General features: G+C 34.2%; 2 protein-coding genes and 1 long non-coding RNA gene across 7 annotated transcripts in view; 1 reads left to right on the top strand and 2 right to left on the bottom strand.

Annotated features, from left to right (window-relative positions):
- Positions 1 to 26,925, top strand: part of LOC110817652 (uncharacterized) — an 85,771-nt gene that overhangs the window by 39,747 nt on the left and 19,099 nt on the right. The gene's annotated exons all lie outside the window — the stretch shown is intronic.
- Positions 1,291 to 3,636, bottom strand: LOC148252968 (uncharacterized). Its single transcript, XR_015813428.1, has 3 exons — positions 3,202 to 3,636; positions 2,954 to 3,090; positions 1,291 to 2,700 (listed from the first exon to the last, which is right to left on the bottom strand). It is a non-coding gene; the product is annotated as an uncharacterized LOC148252968 (long non-coding RNA).
- On the bottom strand, positions 23,142 to 26,855 carry ORG4 (OBP3-responsive protein 4 (ORG4)). 5 transcript variants are annotated; one of them, XR_015813305.1, is made up of 6 exons: positions 26,318 to 26,855; positions 25,038 to 25,190; positions 24,699 to 24,874; positions 24,163 to 24,294; positions 23,778 to 23,827; positions 23,142 to 23,549 (listed from the first exon to the last, which is right to left on the bottom strand). XR_015813305.1 is itself a non-coding variant. In XM_088207554.1 (6 exons), the coding sequence occupies exons 2-5, from the start codon at positions 26,447 to 26,449 to the stop codon at positions 24,198 to 24,200; spliced, it is 558 nt and encodes a 185-aa protein (XP_088063680.1). In that variant the 5' UTR covers positions 26,450 to 26,476; positions 26,661 to 26,855; the 3' UTR covers positions 23,142 to 23,549; positions 24,163 to 24,197. The 5 variants fall into 5 exon arrangements, 3 of the variants coding, with proteins under 3 accessions (XP_088063680.1, XP_088063679.1, XP_088063681.1); XR_015813306.1 differs by having other exon boundaries at positions 23,142 to 23,523; XM_088207554.1 differs by lacking the exon at positions 23,778 to 23,827 and having other exon boundaries at positions 26,318 to 26,476; positions 26,661 to 26,855.

Raw genomic sequence — 26,925 nt, 5'->3', positions numbered from 1 at the left:
GAAAATTATAAATTATCAGTTATGAGTAAAAATTATAAATCAGCAATTATAAGATTTTAAAGTAAAATAACAGTAATTAAATTATGATTAAATAAAATAAATGAGTATTTGTGAAGAGAAAAATTAATAGATGATTATATCACAGCTTATATATAAGCTTGAATATAAGCCTTATATATATATATATATATTTTTTTTTTTTCTTTTCCAACAATAGTATCAAAGCAAGTTGAGAGTTAAAAAGAAAAGATAACCATAATTTTAAATATTGCACAGCCAACCATCCCTATTTTTAAAGGAGAGAGTTGTAACTTTTAAATCATCAAAATAAAAACTTTATTTAAATCTTAATACCTCTGAGACTTAATAGAAAATGAGTTTACTGATCCAGATGAGTAAAACTGGTTGAAGGAGTACAGGAAGAAGAACCCCACATTATTGTTCTTCAACAATGCCTGATGAAACTTCTCCAGAGTATGAGAAGTGGATTCAAGTCTATTGTACGGTCACTTCTTAGATTTTAAATTCTATTTCTAAGGATATTGTGGAGTTTTTTTTTTTTTTTTCTGTATACCACTAGTTCTAAGCAATTGTGGGAAGAAATTGAGGCTCAATTTGGAGGGTGCAACGGGCCTATGATTTATCATTTGCAGAGGGAGATAAGTTCTATTATATAGGGAAATCAAACAGTGGTGCAGTATTATACAAAGCTTAAGAGATTTTGGGATGAATTAAGTTGCTTAGTTCCTTTTTTCCTGAATGTACATGTGGGGCTGCAAAGTCTGTAGCAGACATGAATTCTTTTAATAGATTGATGCAGTTTTTAATGGGACTTAATTATTCTTATGATCTCATTAGGAACCAAATACTGATGATGGAACCACTTTCCTAATGTAAATAAAGCTTATTCAATGGTTTTGAGAGTAGAAAAACAACATGAAGTCCATACTTTTTATAAAGATATAACTGATAATGCAGCAATGTTAGCTAGAACTTCACAGTCTAAAAAGGATAGGTATACTTCAAAAAGGGAGTCAAATAGGACAGATAAACACTAGACTCACTGTGGGAAGGATGGCCATGTGAGGGACAATTGTTTTAAATTATCTGGCAACTGCACACACTGTGGAAGGGAAGGACATATCAGGGAGCAGTGTTTCAAATTGAATGGCTATCCAGAATGGTACAAGGAGTACAAGGAAAGGAAAGGGAAACAAATGGCTAACTGTGCAGATGCATCACTTCCCCTGCAAACAGATGCAGACTTACAGAAGAAAGTGGATTGGAATAATGCTTCTTTGGCAAGTATAGTTCAGAAGGAAATTAGCAAGTTCATGAAGGACAAATAGGTGGAGGCCAACCAAGTTAACTTTGCTCATTTCAACAATTTTACAGGTTTAATGCTTCATTATGCTTATAGTACACTGTCTCTTATTGATAAAGATTCTTGGATAGTGGATACTGCTACTTCTAGCCATATGTGCTCAAATATTAACTTACTTTCACATTTTACCAAAGTTCATTCACCTACACCTGTATACTTGCCTGATGGAACTGCGAAAATGGTTCAAAATACTGGTACTGTATCACTCACGCTTAAACTACAGCTACAAAATACCTTAAACATACCTGAATGCCAATACAACTTATTTTCCATTAACAAGCTAGCAGTAGATGCCCAATTAAAAGTCATATTCTATCCTATCCATTTTGTTTTGCAGGACCTGCAGAATGAAGAAGTATTGGTTGTTGGGAAAGTTATATTTTAGAAAAATCTTGTTTTAGTCATGATACAATTTCAGCTTATTCAAGGACTCATATTGTTGATTTATATATGTTTAATTCCGTAAACCATATTTCATAATCTTCTTTAAATCTTTGGCATCAAAGACTTGGGCATGCATCTATCAACGTTTTGCAGCATATACCAAGCATTATGAATGACAATTTTGATTTCAATCATTCTTGTTCTATATGTCCTTTATTATCTAAACAAACAAGAATGACTTTTTTCTACTAGTTTTTAAACCACTACAAAGCCTTTTGAATTATTGCATATTGATTTATGGGCTCCATATAAAATTGCTTCAATTACTGGAGCTCATTACATATTAACCACGGTGGAGGATTTTGTTAAAACGTGTTCTTGAACTGCACGTAATTTTTTTCTTTGCTGGACTCAGTCAATAAAGAAGACCTAGTCTTTAAGATGTTGATAATATGGTTCCTGGTTTATAGCTTTATCTTATTATCACGTTTTTATCCTCTATTTTTACTATTTAAATGTACTACTGCTGATCAAATAAATAGTTTTTCATCAACATAAAGTTTAAACTCTACATCTTCTTCTTCCTCTATTTCTGTCAACTTCAAATAAAACAACAAACTAGTATCAGAGCTCTCTTCTTAAGGGATCTATGATTACGATGGAGAGTGAAACCAGCTATTCCAACATTACTCCTCCAGTGCTTGATGGTGAGAATTATCAACTCTGGGCCGTGAGAATAATGGCTTACCTTGAGGCTTTGGATCTTTGGGAGGCCGTGGAAGAAGATTACGAAGTCGCTCCACTACCAAACAATCCTAACGTGGCCCAAATGAAAAATCACAAGGAAAAGAAAACTAGGAAATCCAAGGCAAAGGCAACTCTCTTTGCGGCTGTTTTAGCAAATATCTTCACAAGGATCATGTCTCTTAAATCTGCAAAAGAGATTTGGGATTATCTCAAAGAAGAATACGAAGGAGATGAAAGGATTTGAGGCATGCAGGTGCTGAATTTATTGAGGGAATTTAAACTGCAGAGGATGAAGGATTCTGAGTCAATCAAAGAATACTCAGACAGATTATTGGGCATTGTAAACAAGATAAGGTTGCTTGGCACTCAATTTCTAGATTCAAGAATTATTTAAAAAATTCTTGTAACTGTGCCAGAAAAATATGAAGCTACCATTACCACATTGGAAAATACAAAGGAATTGTCCAAGATCACTTTGGCAGAGCTGCTAAATGCCTTGCAAGCTCAAGATCAAATGAGGCTAATGAGGCAAGAAAGTCTTGTCGAAGGAGCTCTGCCAGCCAAGCACCTGGTGGCTGAAAAAACCAAAAAGAATACTGACAAAAAAACACAAGCGACATCTTCTGAAGGTTTTGCAAACAACCAGAATCGCAGCAATGGTAGAAATTCGAAAAAGAACTACCAACCTTGTCAGCACTGCAGTAAAATAGGCCATCCACATTTCAAATGTTGGAGAAGCCCAGATGCCAAATGTAGCAAATGTGGTCAGGATGGACATGAAGCTGTGATTTGCAATAATAAATTCCAGAACCAAGATGATGCTGCTCAAGTTGCTGATGAAGAAGAAGATAGGATGTTTGTGGCGACATGTTTTTCAACCAAAAGTTCTTCAGAAGGTTGGTTGATTGACAGTGGTTATACAAACCACATGACTTTTGATAACACTCTTCAAAGATTTAAGACCCTCAAAAATCAAGAAGATCAAAATAGGCAACGGAGGCTATCTACCTGCAAAAGGGATTGGAATTGTTGCAATTATAACCAGCTCAGATACAAAAACAATTTCTGATGTCCTTTATGTATCTGAAATTGATCAAAATTTATTGGGTGTTGGTCAGTTGTTAAAGAAATGATTTAAGGTATCCTTCGAAGATTTCCATTGCCTTGTTTTTTATGCATCTGGGAAAGAAATTTTAAGGGTTAAAATGAGAGGTAAAAGCTTCTCATATGAGCCTACGGAGGTGCAGATAGCTTATTTCACCAAAGACAGCAGCACAGAAATTTGGCATAAGAGGTTTGACCATTGTCATCTTCAAAGGATGTTAAAATTGTAGAAAAGTATCTTGACAAGGGAACTACCGGAGCTTGACAATTATTTGCCAGATTGTACTGCCTGCCAATTTGGTAAACAAAACAGGTTGTCATTTTCAAAATCAACTTGGAAAGCTTCCAAAAAATTACAGCTTATTCATACGGATGTTGCTGGACCTCAAAAAACGTCATCGTTACAAGGTAGTCTTTACTATATTCTTTTTATTGATGATTTCACAAGAATGTGCTGGATTTTTTTCTTGAAATTCAAATCAGAAATTGCCGATGTATTTTTGAAGTTCAAGAAAATGGTAAAAAATCAAAGTAGCTGTAAGATTCAAGCGTTGAGGTCAGATAATGGAAAGGAATATACTTCAGTAGAGTTTAATTTATTTTGCGAAGAAGCTGGCTTTGAACATCAGTTTACTGTCCCATACACTCCAGAACAGAATGGAGTTAGCGAAAGAAGGAACGGATCGGTAATGGAGATGGCCAGATGTATGTTGCATGAGAACGAATTACCAAAATATTTTTGGGCAAAGGCGGCCAATACAGCGGTATTTTTGCAAAACTGACTTCCAACCAAAGCTTTGGAAGATAAAACTCCGTTTGAAGCTTGGTATGGGTATAAGCCTTCACTAAATTTTCTTAAAGTATTTGGTTGTGTATGTTTTGTTCACGTGCCATAGGTAAAATGTGACAAGCTTGACCAAAAGCAATTCCAGGTATCTTTGTGGTTTATAGTTCAGTTTCTAAAGCTTACAAGGTGTATCATCCTCAAATAGAAAACATGACAATCAGTAGGGATGCACACTTTAATGAGGATGAACAATAGGATTGAAAAAATTTACAGAAGAAATATAGTTATTCAAAAGAACTAGGAAGTGTTGTTACTAAAGAGAACCTAGCAGATTCATGGCAAGAAGAGTTGGAAGATGATCTTCCAGTTAGAGGTACAAGGTCAATTTTAGATATCTATGCAAGATGTAATGTGGCAATTTGTGAACCTGGTGATCCTGAAGAAGCATTACAGGATTCAAAGTGGAAGAAAGCAATGGAGGAGGAGCTGTTTATGATTACAAAAAATAAAACTGGGGAGTTGGTTAAAAGACCTAAGGGAAGAAAGGTCGTTGGCATCAAATAGGTGTTCAGAACAAGCTGAATACGGACAGCTCTATCAACAAACATAAGGCCAGACTCATCGTTAAAAGGTATGCTCAAATATACGGTGTTGATTATTCTGAGACCTTTGCTCCTGTTGCAAGGCTAGATACAATTAGGTTGCTGCTTATATTATCAGCACAAATAGGATGGAAAGTATTTCAGCTGGATGTCAAATCAGCCTTTGTAGAGCAGCCTGAAGGATTTGTGAAGCAAGGTGAAGAAGACAAGGTCTACTTGCTCAAAAAGGTTCTTTATAGTTTGAAACAAGCACCAAGAGCTCGGTATAGCAAGAAAGATGCGCACTTGATAAGTCTTAATTTTGTTAAAAGCTTATCTGAGGCCACTCTTTATGTGAAATATAAAGATAATGACATACTCATTGTGTCCCTATATGTTGATGATCTTCTGATAACAGAAAATAATACAAAGTTGGTTAAAGAGTTAAAAAAAAAAAAATGATGCAGGCTTTTGAAATGACCATTCTTGGTCTCATGACCTATTTTCTTGGAATGGAGATCAGACAAGGAGAAAATGAAGTGTTCATTGGTTAAAAAAAAATGCAGAGGAAATCCTAAAGAAGTTTAAGATGGAAGAATGCAAGGCAGTAAGCACACCAATGAATCAAAAGGAGAAACTAAGTAAGGAAGATGGAGTTGATAAAGTTGAGGAAGGTTATTATAGGAGTTTGATTGGATGTCTGATGTACCTCACTGCAATAAGGCCTGACATTCTATTTGTTGTAAGTCTCTTATCCCGATTTATGCATTGCCCTGGTGAAATTCATTTAATTGCAGCAAAAAGAATATTAAGGTATGTTAAAGGTACTGTTGATCATGGAGTTAAGTTTAAAAGGTGTAAAAATTTCAAGTTGTGTAGTTTTTCGGATAATGATTGGGCTAGATCAGTTGATGATATGAAAAGTACTTCAGGATATTGTTTCAATCTAGGCTCAGGGGTTTTCTCATGGTGTTCCAAGAAGTAGGAGATTATAGCACAATCTACTGCAGAAACTGAATTTATAGCAGTAACAGCTGCTGCAAATCAAGTTTTATGGCTAAAAAAAATCTTGTGTGATTTAAACATAGAGCAGAAAGAAAATACTAAAATTTTTGTTGACAACCAAGCAGCCATTGCAATTTCAAACAATCTAGTGTTTCATGGAAAAACCAAGCATTTCAACATCAAGCTCTATTTTTTGAGGGAGGTGCAGCAAAATGAAGAAGTGACACTAAGTTACTGCAAATCTAAAGATCAGCTAGCAGACTTGTTCACAAAGCCTCTTCCCATCAGCAAGTTCGAGCTTCTAAGGCAAAGAATTGGTGTTTGCAGTTCCAAAAGCAAGGAGGAGTGTTAAAACGTGTTCTTGAACTGCACATGATTTTTTTCTTTGTTAGACATAGTCAATAAAGAAGACCTAGTCTTTAGAATGTTGATAATATGGTTCCTGGTTTGTAGCTTTATTCTAGGATTACGTTTTTATCCTCTATTTTTGCTATTTAAATGTAGTACTGCTGATCAAATAAATAGTTTTTCATCAACATAAAGTTTAAGCTCTGCATCTTCTTTTTCCTCTGTTTCTGTCAACTTCAAATAAAACAACAGATTTCACTAGAGCATTGTGGACTTTCTTACTTCAAAGTAAAAATCAAGTGATTACTTCCCTTCAATCATTTTTCAATATAGTTCATCCTCAGTTTCAAACTTCTGTTAAAACTACAGAAACTGATAATGGGACAGAATTCCATAATAATGACTCCACTTCTCTTTTTAATCAACTTGGCATTCTTCATCAGCGTACCTTTGTTTATACCCCACAGCAAAATGGTATAATTGAGCATAAACATCGACATCTATTTGAAATTACAAGGGCACTTATGTTTCAGTCCAAATTACCTTCAAAATTTTGGGGTGATTCTATCTTAATGGCCACTTTCATCATAAATAAATTGCCCTCTTCCATTTTACATTGGCAAACACCATTTGCTAAATTATATGGTAAGCCACCAGATTACCTGTTTTGTCACAAATATTTTTTCCACCAAAGATAAATTTGCCCCTAGAGCCTTTAAGTCCGTTTTTCTTAGTTACAGTGTTGGTCATATAGCTTACAAAGTATATGATATTGAGAATCATAAAATTCATTTTTCTAGGGATGTATGTAATCTTTCATGAAAGTGAATTTTCCCTTTCTGCTTATACATCATCTGATTATGAATTATCCTTGCCTCTTCCCATTTCTCTTTCAAATGATCATATTCCTTCTAACCAACCATCCATTCCAGTCTCTTCAGCATCTGATTCATCAAATGACCATCAATCTCCTGCTCCTTTTAATCAGTCTCAAGTAATTCAACAATTAAACAAAGTTTAGGATTTAAAAAGAAACCTGCATGGATTCAAGATTTTGTTTCCAATGTTCATGATCAGTGCACACTATAAACTTGTCCTAATTTTTTTTTTCATCTAATCTTGTTATATATTCTGCAGGAACTACTAATACACCAATTTATCCATATCTTCACACTAACCATTTATCTAACAATTACTTAACCTTTTTAGCAAATGTATCCTCTATCAAAGAACCTTATTAATATGAGCAAGCATGCATTCAAGTAAAATGGATGTTAGCTATACAAAAAAAATTTGATGCACTGGAAGCTAACCATACCTGGCAGATTACTAATCTTCCTGCAAAGAAGAAACTAATTGGTTCCAAGTAGATATACAAGTTAAAACTAAATCCTGATAGCAATATGGGCAAGCACAAGGCTCGTTTGGTAGCCAAATGTTACAATTAAGCTGATGGTATTGATTATTCAGAAACTCTCTCTAGTAGCTAAATTGGTTACGTTAGATTACGTATTGTTGTGGCAACTGTTAATACTTGGTCCTTACATCGACTCGACATAAATAATGCTTTTCTCCATGGATTTACTGATGAGGAAGTGTATATGACTCCTCCTGCAGGTTACAGTAAAGCTAAACTAGGTCAAGTGTGTAAATTACTTAAATGTTTATATGGACTTAAGTAAGTTTCAAGGTAATGGAACATTGAGTTTACTAATTAGTTGTAGATTTTTGGATTTCAACAGTCAAGTACAGATAATTGTCTCTTTATCAAGTCATCCTCTACTTCATTTCTAGCTCTTCTAGTATATGTAGATGATGTACTTATTACTGGTACTAATGTAGTAGATATTGAAGCAGTTAAGAAATGTTTTCATGCCAAGTTTACTGTTAAAGATCTTGGAGCAGCAAAATTTTTTCTTGGCATTGAAGTTGGAAGGTCTCCATCAGATATTTTTCTTAATCAACGGAAGTATATATTGGATATTTTGGAAGATACAAGACTGTTGGGTTCAAAACCAGTTTCTACTCCACTTCCAAGGAATTCCAAATTCATTGCAACAAGCACTCCTTATTCTAATCTTGAATGTTATAGAAGACTAGTTGGAAGATAACAATATCTAAATCTCACCAAGCCAGACGTCAGTTATATTGTTCAACAATTAAGCCAATTTGTTAACTCTCCTTGTCAGCAGCATTGGGATGCAGCAACTCATCTTCTTTGATATCTTAAGAGTTGTCCTTCTAAGGGCTTATATTTTTCTGTTAGTAGTGACCTTCAATTAACAACATATTTTGATGTTGACTGGGCCTCATGTATAGATAGTAGACGATCTCTCACAAACTGTTGTATCTTTCTTGGTTCTTATCTCATTTCTTGGAAGACCAAGAAATAATCCACTATGTCACGTTCTTCAGCTGAGGCTGAATATCGAAGCATGGGTTCTACAGTTTGTTAACTTCTTTGGCTCTCTTATTTGCTACGTGATTTGCATATTCCATTATCCACACCTATTCTTTTTTTCTGTGTGATAACAAGGCAGCAATTCATATTACAGAAAATCTAGTTTTCCACGAACAGACGAAGCCCTTAGACATAAACTGCCATTTAGTACGCGATCAGTTCAAACAAGGCTTCATTCTGCCATAACATGTTCCTTCTACATCATAATTGGCAGACCTTTTCAGAAAGTCTCTTTCTGCCTCTGCATTCACACACCATTTATCCAGTTAGGTTTGTGTGATGTTCACCAAACTCCAACTTGAGGGGGATATGTAGCGTTATTTTGGTTGTTAGTGTGTTGATAACATGTACATTACTATTTTTTATTTTATTTCTTCTGTTTTCCATTTATTAGGTATATAGTCTTCTATTAGGAAGTGAAATTTTTAGAGAAAATAAACTTCTAAATTTTTTTTTCCCTTATTTTGTTTACATTTACACTTTGTTTGCATCGTAACAAATAATAGGATTTTAATGTATGGTATTTTACGGGTATGAAAAAATCATGTTTGTTTCAACTTCTAATTATAATAAATGGTATCCGACTGCAAATTTAGAATGAATTTTAAAACTACCAAATCGGTGGTATGTGAATAGCACGTTACTTTTTTTTTCCTTTATACCCCCATATTATATACTTAATTCTATTTTTATCCTCACAATTTATTATTTATTTTATTAAATATAAAAATTTAATTTGTAATAATTATTTATTTAAATACAAATGTAATTATATTGGTAAATAATTAAATTTTTTTATTATATATTTCTTATATACTACTTACTATTACATAAATAGGTATGGATAAATTAGTAATTTGACAGAAAATACAACCATACCATCCTATCATCTAAACAAAAATATATAATTAACATACATTAATATACAATCATCCAAACATAAAAAAATTTTGTCATCCTCATCCTATATCGTTGTCATCTAATTACTGTCATTATCATACATTAATTAACCATCACTAAAATTTATCCAAACAGGGTGTTAGAAGATATATATAGACTAGTTATCCTTATTCTATTTGAACTCTAATTATAGGATATAATTATACTATTATAACTCTAAATAATATAATATTCTACTTAACATAAAATCCTTATCAACACTCCCTCTCAAGTTGGCGCAAAGATATCACACATGGCCAACTTGTAAATCAGAAGAGATTTGTTGCATAGTCCTTTAGTGAAAATGTCAGCCACTTGGTCACCAGAAGATACATGATATAAGCATAGAGAGCCACCAACCACCTTCTCTTTTATGAAGTGTCAATCAATCTCAATGTGTTTTGTCATGTCATGTTGAATTAGATTATGAGTAATGTTAATTGCTGTTTTATTGTCACAAAACAAGGATAGTTTTTCATTTTTAAGCAGTTTTAACTCCTTCATTAGCTTTTGCAACCATAGTACTTCACGTACTCGTTGGGCCATTGCTCTATATTCTGCTTCTGCACTGGAGCGAGCAACCACAATTTATTTCTTACTTTTCTATGTGACTAAGTTGACTCCTACAAGTGTGCAGTAACCTGTAGTTGATTTTCTATCATCTAGGGAATCAGCCCAATTGGCATCTGTAAATGCTTCTATTTTAAGGTGACCATGTTTAGAAAAAGCAAACATTTTTCTGGTGCAGACTTCAAATATCGTAATATATGAAAAACAGCATGTAAATGAGTCTCATGAGGATCATGCATGTACTGGCTCACAAGACTAACTGCATATGTTATATCGGGTCTGGTATGTGAGAGATAAATGAGTCTTCCAACTAGTTTCTAGTATCTTTTCAAGTCAACTGATGTACCACTACCTACTTGCAATCTTTGGTTACTCTCAATAGGTAATTCTGCCGGCTTGCAACCCATCATACCAGTCTCTTCTAGTAAGTATAGGATATACTTCATTTGAGAAATGAAAATCCCTTTATTGGATCTGACAACTTCAATCCCCAAGAAGTATTGCAATGTTTTTAAATCTTTTTTTTCAAACTCTTGAGCAAGAAGTTCCTTCAATCGAGTCATCTCCTTTGTATCATTTCCGGTCACCACAATATCATTCACATAAACAATGAGAAGAGTGACTTTACCCTCACGATATTTAATAAACTAGATATTATCCGCATTGTTTTGTTAACATCCAAAAGAGATCATAACTGTTTTAAACCGTTCAAACCATGCTCTTGGAGACTGCTTCAATTCATATAAAGCCTTTTTTAATTGATAAACTTTTCCTTACATCCTCTCATCTTCAAATCCGGGTAAAATTTCTATGTACACCTCTTCCTCTAAGTCTCCATGGAGGAATGTATTTTTTTACATCAAACTGCTGTAAATCCCAATCAAGGTTAGCTGCGCAAGATAAAAGTATTCTAATTGTGTTCATCTTCGCAATAGGTGCAAATGTCTCATGATAGTCAATCCCATAGGTCTGAGTAAATCTTTTATCCACCAATCTACCTTTGTATTTTTCGATCGATTCGTCTTCTTTATGTTTTACAGTGAACACTCATTTGCAGCCAACTATATTATTTCCTTGTGGAGATGAAATAAGTTCTCATATTTTATTCTTTGTCAATGCTCTCATTTCTTCAATCATGGCTTTCTTCCACTTGTAATCTCTTAGAGCTTCTCTCTAATCCTGTGGAATAGACACATAGGAAACAGATAAGACAAAAACTCTATAGGAGGGAGATAGAGAGTCATAGGAAACAAAGTTAGATATAGAGTGCTTAGTGCAAGTTCTCGTTCCCTTTCTAATAGCAATAGGTTTATCTGATAAATCACAAGAAAAAGATAACTCACCAGTATCTTCTAGAACCAAAGAAGATTCTTGACCTGGGACAAACTGCATAATGACTTTTTCAAGCTTCTCTCTCCTTGAATATCTTTTCAAGTCTGATTTATCTATACGTCCAACATTATTTTCTTGATTAAGATTTTGTGTAATAGAATTCTCCCCCTAAATATGATTCTCAATCGTTACCTAATTAGGTATCACTTATTCCTTCTCGTTCTCCCCCTGAAGAGGTATTGGGTTTGAGTTGAAATAAGGTTCATTCTCTCTAAAGGTAACATCCATAGTTACAAAGTATTTTCTAGATGGTGAATGATAACACTTATAGCCTTTTTGGGTAGAAGAATATCCAACAAATACACATTTAAAAACTCTAGGTTCTACTTTATCCACATTTCTAGCATGAACAAAGCATACACATCCAAACATTTTTTGAAAAACAATGTAGGAATTTTTTTCTTGTAAAACCTCTATAGAACTTTTAAAATTCAAGATCCGCAAAGACATTCTATTGATAAGATAGACAGCTGAGAAAACTGCATCTCCCCAGTAACTCTTTGGTAGATTCATGGTGAACATTAGTAACCGAGTTACCTCTAGTATATGTCTGTTTTTTCTTTCAGCAACTTTATTTTGTTCACTGGTGTAAGCACAGCTTGTTTGATGAATTATTCTATTTGACTCCAAGTAGGCACGGAACCCACTATTCACATATTCTGTACCATTGTCAATTCGCAAAGTCTTAATTTTAGCACCAAACTGTGTACATATCATTTTGTGAAAAGATTGAAAACATGAAAATGCATCACTTTTTATTTTTAATAGATAAATCCATGTTACTCTAGTACAACAGTCAATAAAAATAATTAACTATCTATGAGCAGAAATAGAGGTATTCTGAGTAGGTCCGCACACATTATAGTGAATAGTCTTAAAATGATTGATACTTCTATTGTTACTTAAATGATAAGAGCTCCTCTTATCTTTAGCAAGTTCGCATGCATCACAATATAAAGACTCCATAGAAGTTCTTTTAAATAACTTAGGATACAATTTTTTTAAAACAAAAAAGGAAAGATGTCTCAATTGTCGGTGCCACTGTAGTATCTCCATATTGAGTTCTTTATTCCCAATAGTTGCTTGATTTCCAATTAAGTTTAGATGTTTATCTAATACATATAAGTCATCTTGCAGTCTACTAGTGCCAATCCTTTTCCCAGTTTGAAGATCCAGAAAGATGCAATTATAAAAAAAAAAATTCAATTTTGTCTCTAGTTATGGCACTAATAGATAAAAAATTATCAGAAAAACTAGATACATGTAAAACTGAAAATAGTATAATAGTATGAATACAGTTAATGGAACATGTTCCCGACATGGGGGTGTATGACCTATCTGTTATATGGATAATATCCCCTTCAGTACAAGAAGAATAGGTTAAGAATTCTTTAGAAAAACCTGTCATGTGTTTGTTAACTCCAGAGTCTATGATCCAATTATCATAAGTGGAAATAGAATGAACAATACATGATTTTATCATATTTAATGCACCAACAGTTGATGGAGAATTAAGTTGACTCAGAAAGCGCTTCAGATTTTGAATTTCTTCTGTGGAAAGGCTCTAATGAATGGTGAACTAGGTGTTTCCCTAATTTCAACAAAATTTGTTTGAGCTCTTGTGGTTCTACCTCTTCTTCCTCCCCGACCTCTAATTGGTCTTTCATGCAACTTCCAACAAATTTTTCTAGTGTGTCTTGGCTTGCCACAGTAGTCACATTTCCATATATCTCTGGATTGATCAGACTGAGCAACTAATCCAGCTTTCTCAACTGGTGCAATGTGAATCATGTCATTTCTTCTACTCTTTTCTTGCTGAACATAAGCATAAGTTTGTTCTAATAAAGAAAAATTATCCTTACCAAGCACTTGAACCCGTATTTGATCATATTCAGTGTTCAAACTAGTTAAAAAATTATAAATTTGTTCTTTTTCTATCAATTTCTGAAATTTGACTACATCTACAAAGCACTCTACTTGAAAATCTTGATAGTAATATAACTCTTGCTATAATCCATTTAGATCAAAAAAATATTGAGAAATAGTCATCTCTTCTTACTCTGTACTATGAACTTTATTTCGGAGTTCATAAATTTGCGTCATTACCCATCTGTGAATATGTAAGAGATGCTGCCTTATATATTTTTTCGGCAATGTTAAGCAACATATATGTTCTGAGAATATAGAGTTGCATGGAATTTATGAGTCATGACATTACCAATGAGCTCTCAGAGTCCTATATATTATATTCTAAACTACTAACATTTAGTTTATTCACCTCACCAGTAATGTAATCTTACAATCCTCTAAACTTGATGAACAATAAACAAAATCTTGACCAAGTAAGATAATTAATTTCATTAAATTTTACGGGACTGATTTGTAATAAAAGATTATCAAAGCTAGTAACACTCACCTTTTTTACTTCTGTCATTTAGAATGCTAAAAATAAGAAGAAAAAATACCCAGTAATAAAAAATAGACCTCCTATCTGTACCAAAGAGCCAAAAAAACGGAATTAGATCTGGTTTGGCTCTAAACGGCTTGGGTTTAGTTCTAAAACGGCTCAAACTCGGCTCTAAAACGGCTGAGAATCGGCTCTAAAATAGCTCAAAGTCGGCTTGGCTCGTCTTCTCTGGAAAGATCTCTGAACGTGCGCAGAAAAAGGTAATATTATTGATGTGCGGTTGTAATTTTTTACTAGTGTTTTTGGATGTGCGACTTAAATTTTTACCAGCGTCTCCAGATGTGCGGTTGCGCCTTTTTACTGGCGCTTGAGGATGTGCGACTGCAAATTTTTACCAGTGCTTATAGTTGTGCGGTTGTATATTATTACTGGGGCTTTCGAAGGTGCGGCTGCACTTTTTACCGACGCCTGCAAATGTGCAGTTTCAATTTTTACCGACGCCTATGAATGTGCAATTTTAGTTTTTATCGGCATCTACAAATGTGCAGCTTCAATTTTTACTTGTGCCTGCGAATGTGCGGCTGCAACTTTTTACTGGCGCTTTGATACCATGAAGTTTTTAGAGAAAATAAATTTCTAAATTTTTTTTCCTTTATTTTGTTTACATTTAGAAGATATATATAAATTAGTTATTTTTATTCTATTTGAACTCTAATTATAAAATATAATTATACTATTAGAACTCTAAATAATATAGTATTCTACTTAACATAAAATCTTTATTAACAAAAAGTTATTAGCTACTTCATCCATTTATCTTTGTATATATTGACACTAAAACTTATGTACAGACAAATTTTAAGAGAATAACAAATTTGCATTCTCCGTTCTTATAGCTCCATCTCTACTCTATTCTTTTCTACTCTTATATGTTCTTCACTAAATCACCTCGTATACATTGATTAGCTGTAATGAAAAATCAGCCTATAAACTGCACCAACTAGACTTTTGTAAAAAGTTAGACCCAAAAACTTACTATAAAACCTTATTCAAGATGACTTTTGTTTAGGATTGGAAAAGTACCTACCTTGTAATTATCCAAGCCAAGATGATTCAATAAATCGTTCTTATCAATAAAAGATCATTCACGTTATAAATAAGAGACATGCCTAATAAATGTGTAAGTTTATCTAAAAGGCCATAGAAAAAGTTTATCTAAAAGGCCATAGAAAACTCAACCTTTAACAACGCATGTAATTGTATCTAATAACGAGAAGTTAAGATTATATCGTCCAAATACATGAGGAAAATAAATATACTTGTATTTTTATGAGCAATGAACATCAAAGAGTTTATCTTACTCGAAACAAAATTAATGATATGAAGAAATGAGTTGACAGAACAAAGCCCTTGAATGTTTCATAAAACTTATTCAAACAACTTATCATGCCAAAATGCCTTTTTTACATCTAGTTGATGAACATGTCACTTGTGGGAGCAAGTCAAAGAGATGACTGTATAGATGGTGCTCATGTAATCACGACCCTCATAGATCAATACCCTTAAGCAATAAGTTAAGCCTTAAATCTTTAGAAAATATTTGTTCTGCTGCTCTTTAACCTTATACACCTAATGGTAACCAATAATAGAATTTGTGGGCTGCGAAACAAGGGTTTAATGTTATTATGGAGAAGTGCATTATGAGCAATGAACATCAAAGAGTTTATCTTACTCGAAACAAAATTAATGATACGAAGAAATGAGTTGACAGACATGACCTAAAAAGTCAGGATGAACAAAGCCCTTGAATGTTTCATAAAACTTATTCAAATAACTTATCATGCCAAAATACCTTTTTTACATCTAATTGATGAATGTCACTTGTGGAAGCAAGTCAAAGAGATGACTGTATAGATGGTGCTCATGTAATCACGACCCACATAGATCAATACCCTTAAGCAATAAGTTAAGCCTTAAATCTTTAGAAAATATTTGTTCGGCTGCTCTTTAACCTTATACACCGAATGGCAACCAATAATAGAATTTGTGGGCTGCGAAACAAGGGTTTAATGTTATTATGGAGAAGTGCATTATACTAGCCAATAACTATTACAATTTAACTAGGATCTTTTGTTACAATGCTAAAGTTAAGAGGTTCAGTTGATAGAGAAAGAGGTTTTTAGGTGGAAGAAAGAAGCTTGGAATGCGCTTAGGTAAACAATGTTTGGGTTTCCTTCAAGTCTGCATAAAATGAAGAGAAGAGATGAGATTTTGGTGCTTTGAATAATGTAAAAGAGAAAAAGATTAATCATATTAGACGTGGAAAACAAGAGATAATTATCCAGATTAGGAGTATATCCTAACAGATTGAACTGATGTGACAAATGTAGAATTTTCGAATAAATAGATAAAATTGGATTGGTGATGACAACAAGTGAATCAAAGTACAAATATAGGAGGAGATATGTTCGAAGAATTGGGAGAGGGTAGGTTGCAGATAACAAGTTAAGATAAGTTTTCAAGGATAGAAGCTATAGTTTACATGAAAGAGTAAGCAAAAAATAAGGACATATTCAAAAACAATTTGGGATGTAATTGAGTAGGAAAAAACATCTTTACCAAAAAGGAAATAACAAGATATAGCACTTAACTTGAGACTTATCTGAAACACGTGTACCTTTTATGTTTATCCAAAAACCTAATAAACGCACATGATTGATCAAACACTGAGTTTAAAAGGAGCATGGATGACAAGATAAGGAAGCATAGATCAACCAAATACCTTAATATGATCATAGACAGGATGTTACTAAGAAAGCACTTGAAACTAAATGAATTTCTTTAAGGCAGTAGTAAGCCGCAGGTTATAGATATGCATAACATGATTCAAGGCTTCAACCTAAAATATGTCAAGTAAAGATCCTAAAATCAGCACAATGTTGAACCATAATAACCGATGTTTGATGCATTCTTTCAGTCTTATAATTCTACTAGTGTGCATAAAGGCAAGAACCCATAACCATATTCCTTTTTCTCCTTAGAATGTCCGAAATTTATCATTAACATTCTATCAAAAAACAATTATCATTAATAAACTTACTTCCATCATCATATTGGAATCATTTAATAAGAACATTTAATTGTGTTTCAACAAACCAATTGAAATCAACAAATAACTTATAAACCTGTAATTTTCTTTCTATTGGAAATGTCCATATAAAATATCAAAAATTATCTATGAAAATTACATAATATTTGCATAAAATTAAATAAAATTATTTAAGATATATTTTGGGGCTGGGAAGGAGAAGTTCAGAAATGTATCATATGGAAAGTGGGTTAGTGCGCTTGGGACGACCAATGGATTGAAGGTGGTGCGCTTAGGGAGCAATTCCCTCAAATATTCAGTATTGCTAAACATAAAGGGGCAAAGATTTGTGACTATTTTATGGGGGTGTTAGGAGGAGAGGGAGTTTGGCAGGTTTTAGCATCTAGAAACTTGAATTATTGGGAAATAAGTGAATATGAGAAGCTGTTAAGACATTTTTCGTTTTTGTCCCTAGATGGTAACAATGATTGTCCTCTTTGGAAGCTCACTAAAAATAGCTCCTTCACGGTAAAATCTTGCTACAAGTGGCTGTCAAAAAGTGATAATAATACTGTTAGTTTCCAATATAAATAGATTTGGAAGGTTAAAGTACGTCCACAGGTTTCTTTTTTTGCTTGGGAGGCATGTAGAGAGTGTATTCTAACTATAGACAAACTGAGGAGCGGGAAGTTCTTGGTAAATGTAGAGCTATTTGTGTAAGAGGGCTAAGGAGAGTTGTAGTAATTTATTGCTATGGTGCTCTATGGTGTATGCGCTATGGACCATGGTGTATGGATTGCTGGAGATCAACTGGATGGTGGCTGGTTCGATTAGAGAAGAGTTGGGGGCATGGGAGAGTTTGCGGAATAGGTGTATGTTTACTGATTTGATACCACTTACCATTATATGGACTGTGTGAAAAGAAAGGAACAAAAGAGCTTTTGATGGGATAGATAATATTAAGGATTTTGATGTTCTTAAGAAAATATGGTTTTTGACCCTAAGTTTTTGTTGTTGGAAACCTTTAGAAATGGAAACCTTTAGAAACTTTTTGGTTGCAATGACTGATTTGTAAATTTTCGTATATGGGTTGCAACCTTTCGGTGCTTATAAAAATATACTTTGTACACTTTTTGTTTAAAAAATAATAATATTTGCATCCTTAAAGAGATGACATTCATGAAGTCCATAAATCAAAATGAACAAGTTCAAATATAGAGGAAGATTTATTATTAGATTATGGAAAAAGAAGACTAATATGCTTGACAACATTACAAGACAACATACTAAAAAGTGAGAACTTTGACAACATTAATTATTTGCTTAGCAGTAACTAAGAAAATCACCCACCATCAAAAGCAACAAGCTTTGGATTAGTATACAGAGAATAGACTTGGGTGACACCACCGTGAATTTGAGACGTTATTGATAGAACTTTAGTGGCTAAGGTCTCACAAACATGGTTTAGCGGATGACTTCTTGTATTTTCATTTGACTAGATCATTCATGATATATATATATATATATATATATGTATATATATCATGCGTCTCGCTCTCTCTTTCTTCACGTTCTCAAAGCTGCTTCAGCAACACACTCGAGCTCGCTTCTGCAACCCACTCAAGCTTCAGCAAGCCCACGCATCTCTCTCTTCATGGCAATGCCCTCGAGCTTGCTTTTACAGTGAGCCCGTCCTGGAGCCCTCTTTCTTGTGTCAAGTTTCTCTCTGCTCGTGATTCTTTATTTACTCCTCACATTCTCTCTCCTAAAGCTTTTCTCAATACTTGTCTCTCAAACACAACTTGATATGATTTTATGACGTGAAAAATGTTTTTTCACATTATGAACAAGTGATCAGTCATCGACACATGACCTGAACACGTGAAGTTGACTAATGGTGAATTAATTCTTATTAATTCAAAGTTATTTATTTAGAAACATTTTAAAAGCTTTAGCAATTTGTACAAAACCCAAAAATATATATATATATATATATATCAATGATAAAAGGACTATTTTCTATTAAGCCAAAAGTAAAAGCGTATCTCACACACACTCATCATTTTATTCTTTTAGAATTTTTCAGATGTATCTAAATATCCATACACATGCAAACAAAAAATTTCAAAACTAAATAAATTTTTCATCAAATGATCAAACCTGAACCACACTGACCAAATAGTAAAATAACAACTAATAATATCCTTCTTTTTAGATAACAAGTATAAATCTATTAACAAAGCACCAAGGGAGGGTGCAGCCCATGAACTAAAAAATTACATATTAATTAAGCAATTAATTATGTAACCCCCAATAAAAGAAACCATCTATCTATAATTCTAACCATATCACTTTCAACCCGATTCCTTTCTTCCAAATAATCTAAAAAATAGTCAGCAGTATTAAGGTAAAAAATTTAACATTCCTTCCATCCCCCCCTGCCATGCCCAAATCTCCTCCTTCATAGAACCAGCCCTTACCCAACTAACCCCCCACCCAAGAGACCATATATCATAGACCAAATATGCTGGATAGCCGAGCAAAAGGGTAATAGATGGTTACAAGTCTCTGCCTAACTTTTACAATATAACAACAATTAACCAGCACCCTCTCTTCCTCAGCCGATCAATCGTTAAAATGGCATTCCTACTAGCTTCCCAAGCAAAGAAAACAATCTTGGGTGGAGCTTGAATTTTCCATATTTGCTTTGCCGGAAGAGGGATAGTATTCCTTTCATCCATCCCCAAAAGTATCTCATAATAGAATTTGACCGAAAACATCATATTTTTCTTAGGTTTTCCATATAAGCTTGTCATTTTCCCTCATTATATTCAACTAAGATTAAAAATAATAGAAGATTTTCATATTCCTCTACTTCCTAATCATTAAGGTTTCTCAAAACCGCTACCTCCCATCCCACCCGGCTTCTCCCTCCACCCGAAGCCTCCTCCACAATCATGTTTTTATTCAATGTTAATGCACAAATTCTTGGAAATCTCTCCTTTAAACAGCCCTCATCAATCCACACATCATCCCATAAATTAATTTTATTACCCATACCGAGCTTCCATCTAGTACACGAACCCCATTTCTTGCTTTCCGCACAAATATTCCTCCATAGACATCTTCCCTTTTTACCCCCGCAACCTTCCAAACTCCTCTACCCTTCCTCCTAACCCATCTCGCCTCCACAATTCACCTCCACAACCTATCATCCTCATGAAGATAACACCACAACCACTTGCCATGTAAAGCTTTATTCATCTCCAACAATGATCTAATGCCCAAACCTCCATACCGCAACGATTACTTAACTTCCTTCTAATTCACAAGGTGATATCTCCTCCTCTCGTCATCATCACCCCAAAGAAAATGGCACTGAATCCTTTCGAGTTTACTCGCCACCTTCCCCAATATTAGAAGAACAGTAAGATAGTATATGATAATATTTGATAAAGTATTTTTTACAAGAGTAAGCCTACCCCACTTTGATAATAAGTTTCTCTTCCACTTTGCCAATTTTTTATCATATAACTCAATAACCGGATTCCATAAAGCACTATCTTTAGTTCTAGCCTCCAACGGGACCCCTAAGTATATTAAAGGAAAACACGTCGTTCTACATCGCAACAAACAAGCAAAAAAATCAAGCTCACCCTCCCTCCCAACTCTGACCATTTCGGATTTCTCAAGATTAATATACAATCTCGATACAGCTTAGAAACACAAGAGAATGTCTCACAAATTCAACACCATCTCTTTGACTGGTTGGCAGAAAATCAGTGTATTATCAGTAAAGAAAATATGTGAAACCTCCACCTGAGTATCCCTCTTGCCAACCCAAACACCCCTCAAAAACTCCCTCTCCTTAGCTCTCTCTATCATCATATTCATAGCTTCCATTAGCACAATAAATAGCATAGGAGAAAAAGGATTAACCTGTTTAAGACCCCTAGATGCCTTGAAAAAAGATGAGGGTTCATCGTTGATCAAGACTGCAAAAGATGTACTACTGATACAAGTCTGAATCCATTTCCTCCATTTCATACTAAAGCCGAGCCTACCCAACATATATTTTACAAACTCTCAATTCATATGATCATAAACTTTTTTCATATCTAGCTTCACAAAATACCATCCCTCCTGTTCGGCACAATGTCATCCACCACTTCATTAGCCACTAAAATCGCATCCATGATTTGACACACATCCATAAAGGCATGCTAACTCTCCCCAGTTACATTCTTCAGAACATTCGCCATTCTTGTTGCCAGAACCTTAGATATAAGTTTGTAGATACACCTAACCAAGCTAATGGGTCTGAAATCCTTAAAAAAAATCTTTTCTTTTTTTTTACAATTAGGACCAAGAAAGTAGCATTGAGCAATTTTACAAAAGAGCCTTGTTTATAAAAATCATCAAACAATTTCAACAAATCATCTTTCATCACATGGCAGAACTCCTGCAAAAAACACATATAAAACCATCAGGACCGGAAGCTTTGTCTCCATTGCATTCCATCAAACATTTCTTTATTTCATCTTTGGTGAATTCTCTCTCAATGTAAGCACTGTCAATAGCCTCCAACTACTTAAAATTCAGATTGTCAAACTTTGGTATGGTTTTCCAATCCTTCCTGTGTAACTCAGAAAAGAAAAGTCGAGCTGCTTCTCTCATATTTTGGTTACCCGAAATTGTGTTGTCATATACAATCAAATCCTCAGCATAATTACATCTTCTTCTATGGCTAGCAACACAATTGAAGAACACCGTATTACGGTTCCCACCTTTAATCCATTTCTTTCTCGCCTTTTTACACCAAGAAATCTCCTCCATACTCATTCTATATGCTGCCTCAACCCTTGAGCCTTTCCTCTTGGACGTCTCGATCACACTCAACCCCACCTCACCCTCCTTATCCAGATCCTGAATCTGCAGTAGGATATTATTTGTCTGTACTTCTTCTTTAGTACCTTCCTCTTTGATCCACCTCTCGATCTCATTTGCCAGTATTTTTTATTTACAAGGCACTTTGTAACTCGTTTTCTCATTAATCATCGTCTCCTTCCAAACTTCTGTAACCATATTCTCAAAACTCTTTAATTTAATCCATTTATTGTCTAACCTGAAAGGAACTGGTCTTCATTCCATCCCCTCTGCCGCCAAACAAATGGGAGCATGATCTGATATCAGTCTTGACAACACCTTCTGAGTAAGACTAAGTTGCTTGGACAACATATCTACAGACACAAGGAATCTGTCAATTCTAGAAAATGAGGGATTAGTTCTGTCGCCGAACCAAGTCCAATTTCCACTGATTAATGGAAGATCCACTAACTATAAATTTTCAATACATTCATTAAATTCCTCCGTACACCCTACTGAATACTGCTCCCCTGATCTCTCCCCTCTTTAGCACTATATCAACTAATAATATCAACTCCAAGAAAATGAAAAAGCATATTATCCTAAAAATAAACTTCAAAAAAAGAAACTGTATGCTCCACTGATTCTATAGAAATCTTGTGAATGTAATATATACACACACAAACACATAATGTACTTCATGATTTCCATTTTTTCGTGTCAACTAGACTATCAATTTATGACACGAGTTCAATATCATTTAAGATTTCATCCATAATGGTTAGTTTACTTCTTAAGATGTGAAAGTAATTTCTAACATAGGGTTAGACGCAAATCAAGTTAAACAGAAAAAATTTCGTCTAAAAAGAAAGCCTCTAGTTTATTCACCAACATTATAAATGCAAATCTATAGATAAAACTTACAACGACATAGACTTTTCTACCTGTAATGGGCACTGCAGTTGATATTGCAAATGGTGAGGATTTTACCCCAAAAAAAATAACAAACACACAAACACATAATTCTCACCCGTGTTTTTCACTGCTCTAACCAATCCCACAGATCAAACAACCAACCTTGACGAAATCACTTGGTGAAGTTTCATTGACCTTATCATTTGCTCAGTTGGGAATAGAAATTATTTAAGAACCCACCATTAGACGACCAATTTGGCAACTTTATGCATAAACATAATAGAATGCTTAGATTTGTACATGTCAATCCAACCATCATGCTTGATCTGTCTCGATAATGGAAATTAAAGTAGGTAGTTTTAAGCAATGTCTGAAACAGTATCTGCCTCAAAAAAGTGGAATCTAAAGCAGGTTGCTTCCGCTAACCATCATAGACACCAGAAAGCAGCTGCCAATAACAATGAAGTCCTTCACGTTCACATTTATAGTAGCTGGATTAAATACATGAATCTGCTTAGATGGACAAGTGTTCCATATATGCACATCTGTTAGGCATAAAACCATCCTCAACCTGTGAATCCCAAGTAGTGGAAGTCTTTATTCCATTAAAGGATCAGAGCATGTAAATCAATTGACTAATAAATCAATACAAAATCTACCACCATTTCTAGGCTGGACAAATACTCTAAACATGATATAATATAAGCCTCCAGCTGATCATGCAAAATATAAAGGTAAGGAGAACCAACAAACTTAGCCTAGTAGGAGGTGCATATTTCAACTTAGGCAAAGACTTAACTTTGAATCTCCCTTCCCATTAACTTTGGATCTCCCTTCCCATACCGTGTCCTACCAATTAAAGAAAACACAATAAAGGTAAAGAATAAACATTAGTTAAACTTCAAATTTAAACTGCAGGAACTTCTAGGGTAAGTGTCGTGAAAAAGACAAATATCGTGTGCCTATTACCATCTATCCTCAACTAAAGGTGGAGAACCTAAAACTAGGATTTGGCTTCAGAAGTGTACCACAAAAATACAAGAAATTTCATAAGAAACCCAAAATTCAAATACTAAACTGCATAAATTCATTGTGCAAAACAGAAAGGCTGACACAAACAAGTATAGGAAAATGTTCTGGACACATCAGCAAGCCTGCAGACTCAAATCTGGACTTACACTTACCTGCTTTTTCCCTCCCACTTGTTCACACCTGCTTCTCATGATATATGAGTCAGAACGACCTCAACTCTATCTAGCGACGCCTGCAACCGTCCTGAGTTCATGTTGAACAATGATTCACCAGTACCCAAAGCACTGCCAAATTTAAGAATTAAATCTATCAAAAAAAATTGATAAAATATGATATAACAAGGAGACAACTACTTTTCACAAGAAGAAAAAAAATATGAGAACTGGAATTTTGACATAAAAGGTAAAATAAATAAGAAAACAAATAATCAAATCAATATCAGCGAGCCACACATGCTTTAAGCAATTCAATACGAAAGAAAATAAATCTTAAACAACCTTAAGTCCTAATGAAAAAGACTAAATTTTTCGTAAGGAAAACCAAATTCTATCAGCAGAACTAATAGTTGATACTTCATATTTTTTTCTAGCTTGACAATAACTAACTCCAACAAGTTAAAATGCAAATACATGTTAACAGCTTTTGCATTTTTCTATAATGGTGGATGTATGGAAGGTCGGAAACTTGCCCAGTGATTTCAGGAAGAACATAATCAGCTCTCCATCCAAACCGAAAATCCACACCAGGACACAAACCAATTGATGTCTTATTCCTAATACGAGAAAATCCATCTCCTCCCAAACATGTAGTAAGCTTCCATTTCCATCCAGTTGCACTCATCCGAAAGTTATGACCTATACCAACCTGCAAGTTATAGCAGTTAGTCTAATAGTTACAAAAGTTGGGACAAATATGGGCTCAACAAGCAATGAAGTGATCTAAAATGTATAAGTTTAAGCTTCTAATGTACGTGCTAAGCTAGCCATGTGATATAACAAGAGAACATGAAGGGAAAAAAGTATCAAACCTGGAGGTTTAGAAATTTGGTTACTGGAATCTTCTTTGAAAGAAGGCGCACATCTTGATGGATAGGCTCATACATAAACTTCCACCTCCGTTCATGGGACAGAGGCTTTAGTACAAGCTTTGCTTGATAATCATTGATTGGAGCATTATAGAACTGAATCAGAGTTATGAAGTCATTGGCTTTTACATTATCTTGTTTAGATATTAACATGTTTCTTATAAGATATCCAACTAAAGATGTTAAGATAGTTGGGAATTAACGACTTTGCATGAAGTTCAGGAAGTGAAAAGTTGCTAAATGTATATGCTATCAAAGAAGTTAACACGTCGAACCACCAAAACTTGGAAACCAATCTCAAGTATCTTAGCATCCAGTATTACTTCTAATGACATTTTATTCTCTGTTGCTACTCAAGTTATTACGATTCATTTATTCATCAAATGATATATGGTAGGCTATCTTACTGAGTCCAAAAATGAATCCCTCCTTGCATTTTCTAATACATCTAATGGTACAAGACCCATTTCAATACCACTGTACAGAACTGTGCTCAAGATCGAGTTAGTCGTAACTCAAACTCAACAAATTATATTATAGTTATACATATTAAAACTAACATTAAAATTAGAACTGGAATTAACTAGGCATCGAATGAGAAATGAACCAAAAGCAGAGAATGTGTTTGTTCACAATAATTATTCTGCATCCAAAAGACTAATCACAGCAAATATGCCAGGCTGCAGCCCACTTCTTGTTCTAAACACCAAAACTCGAAATACCCTTGAAAATAAAAAGATACAAGCACCAGCAAAGGGGACTGAATAAGCAGTCACATTCATAAACTTCCAATAATCATTGGCTAAAACTACCACAAACAATGTAAAATACATCTGCTTAAAAGTAGATAAAATTCAATGTTGTCACACCAATGGCTTATCGTCATCTTCCCAATACGGCTCTCAGCCTTTCCCTTTTGATGACAAAGATGATGATACTAAAACCATTAAATTTCTAAAATTATCAGTCCTCATCCCGTGGTCTCCACTTATTTCCTAATCTCTCATCACATAACCATATAAAATTAAAATCACAAACAAATCTAGTTCAACATGAGAAAGTTATCATCCAGATAACACCAACCAGAAACTAAAAACTTATGTACACATAAAAGCAAAGCATAAGAATTAACAACAAACGGCAACCCGAGACACTTCTTAATTTAAAAAACAAAACAAAAACAAAAATGAAAATAAACAAAAGAACAAACAAGATAAGATAACCTCTAAATTGACGCCAAATCGGAACCCTTCGATTTCTTTACGGAACTTAAGGAACAACTCTGATGGCATCAAATTGATATTGTATAGCTCATCCCACGACATGGGTTCCTCCCCACTTGAACTCGGTTCCATTTTAATCAATCAAAAACCACCGCGAAACTACGAACACCAGAAAAAGAGCCACAAAGAAAAAGGAAACCAACCCACGTTAATCAATTTCGCATAAAGGAAATACACATTAAATGTATTATCGATAAAGTCCAAACTATAAAATTATGTATATGCAATAGAGAATTGTTTATGTTGGAACAAGAAATTATGCAAACATTCTGATACAGGTTACCACTACGAGTATCTCGAGTGTGTTCTTGTAAGAGCATATGCAGGCATAGGAGCCTCTTGCTCTTGGTCCACAATAGAATGGAATAGAGAGGAGGGAACAAGAGGAGGATTTAGTTCAATTTCAGAGAGAAGAAAGAAATAAAAAAAGGTTTTTATCAAAAACATGGAAGAACATAATGGTGAGTGAAATTGAACTTGTCGAAGGGACGAGCATTATTAGCATAGACGTCTGAATTTACCTAAATGCCCTTCTCTTCTATAGAATG

This window comes from Carica papaya, chromosome 7, assembly GCF_054855325.1.
Source record: "Carica papaya isolate Zhongbai chromosome 7, ASM5485532v1, whole genome shotgun sequence".
NCBI classification, from domain to species: Eukaryota; Viridiplantae; Streptophyta; class Magnoliopsida; order Brassicales; family Caricaceae; genus Carica; species Carica papaya.
Note: the sequence above shows the minus strand (reverse complement) of the source record. Positions and strands in the feature narration are given on the sequence as shown.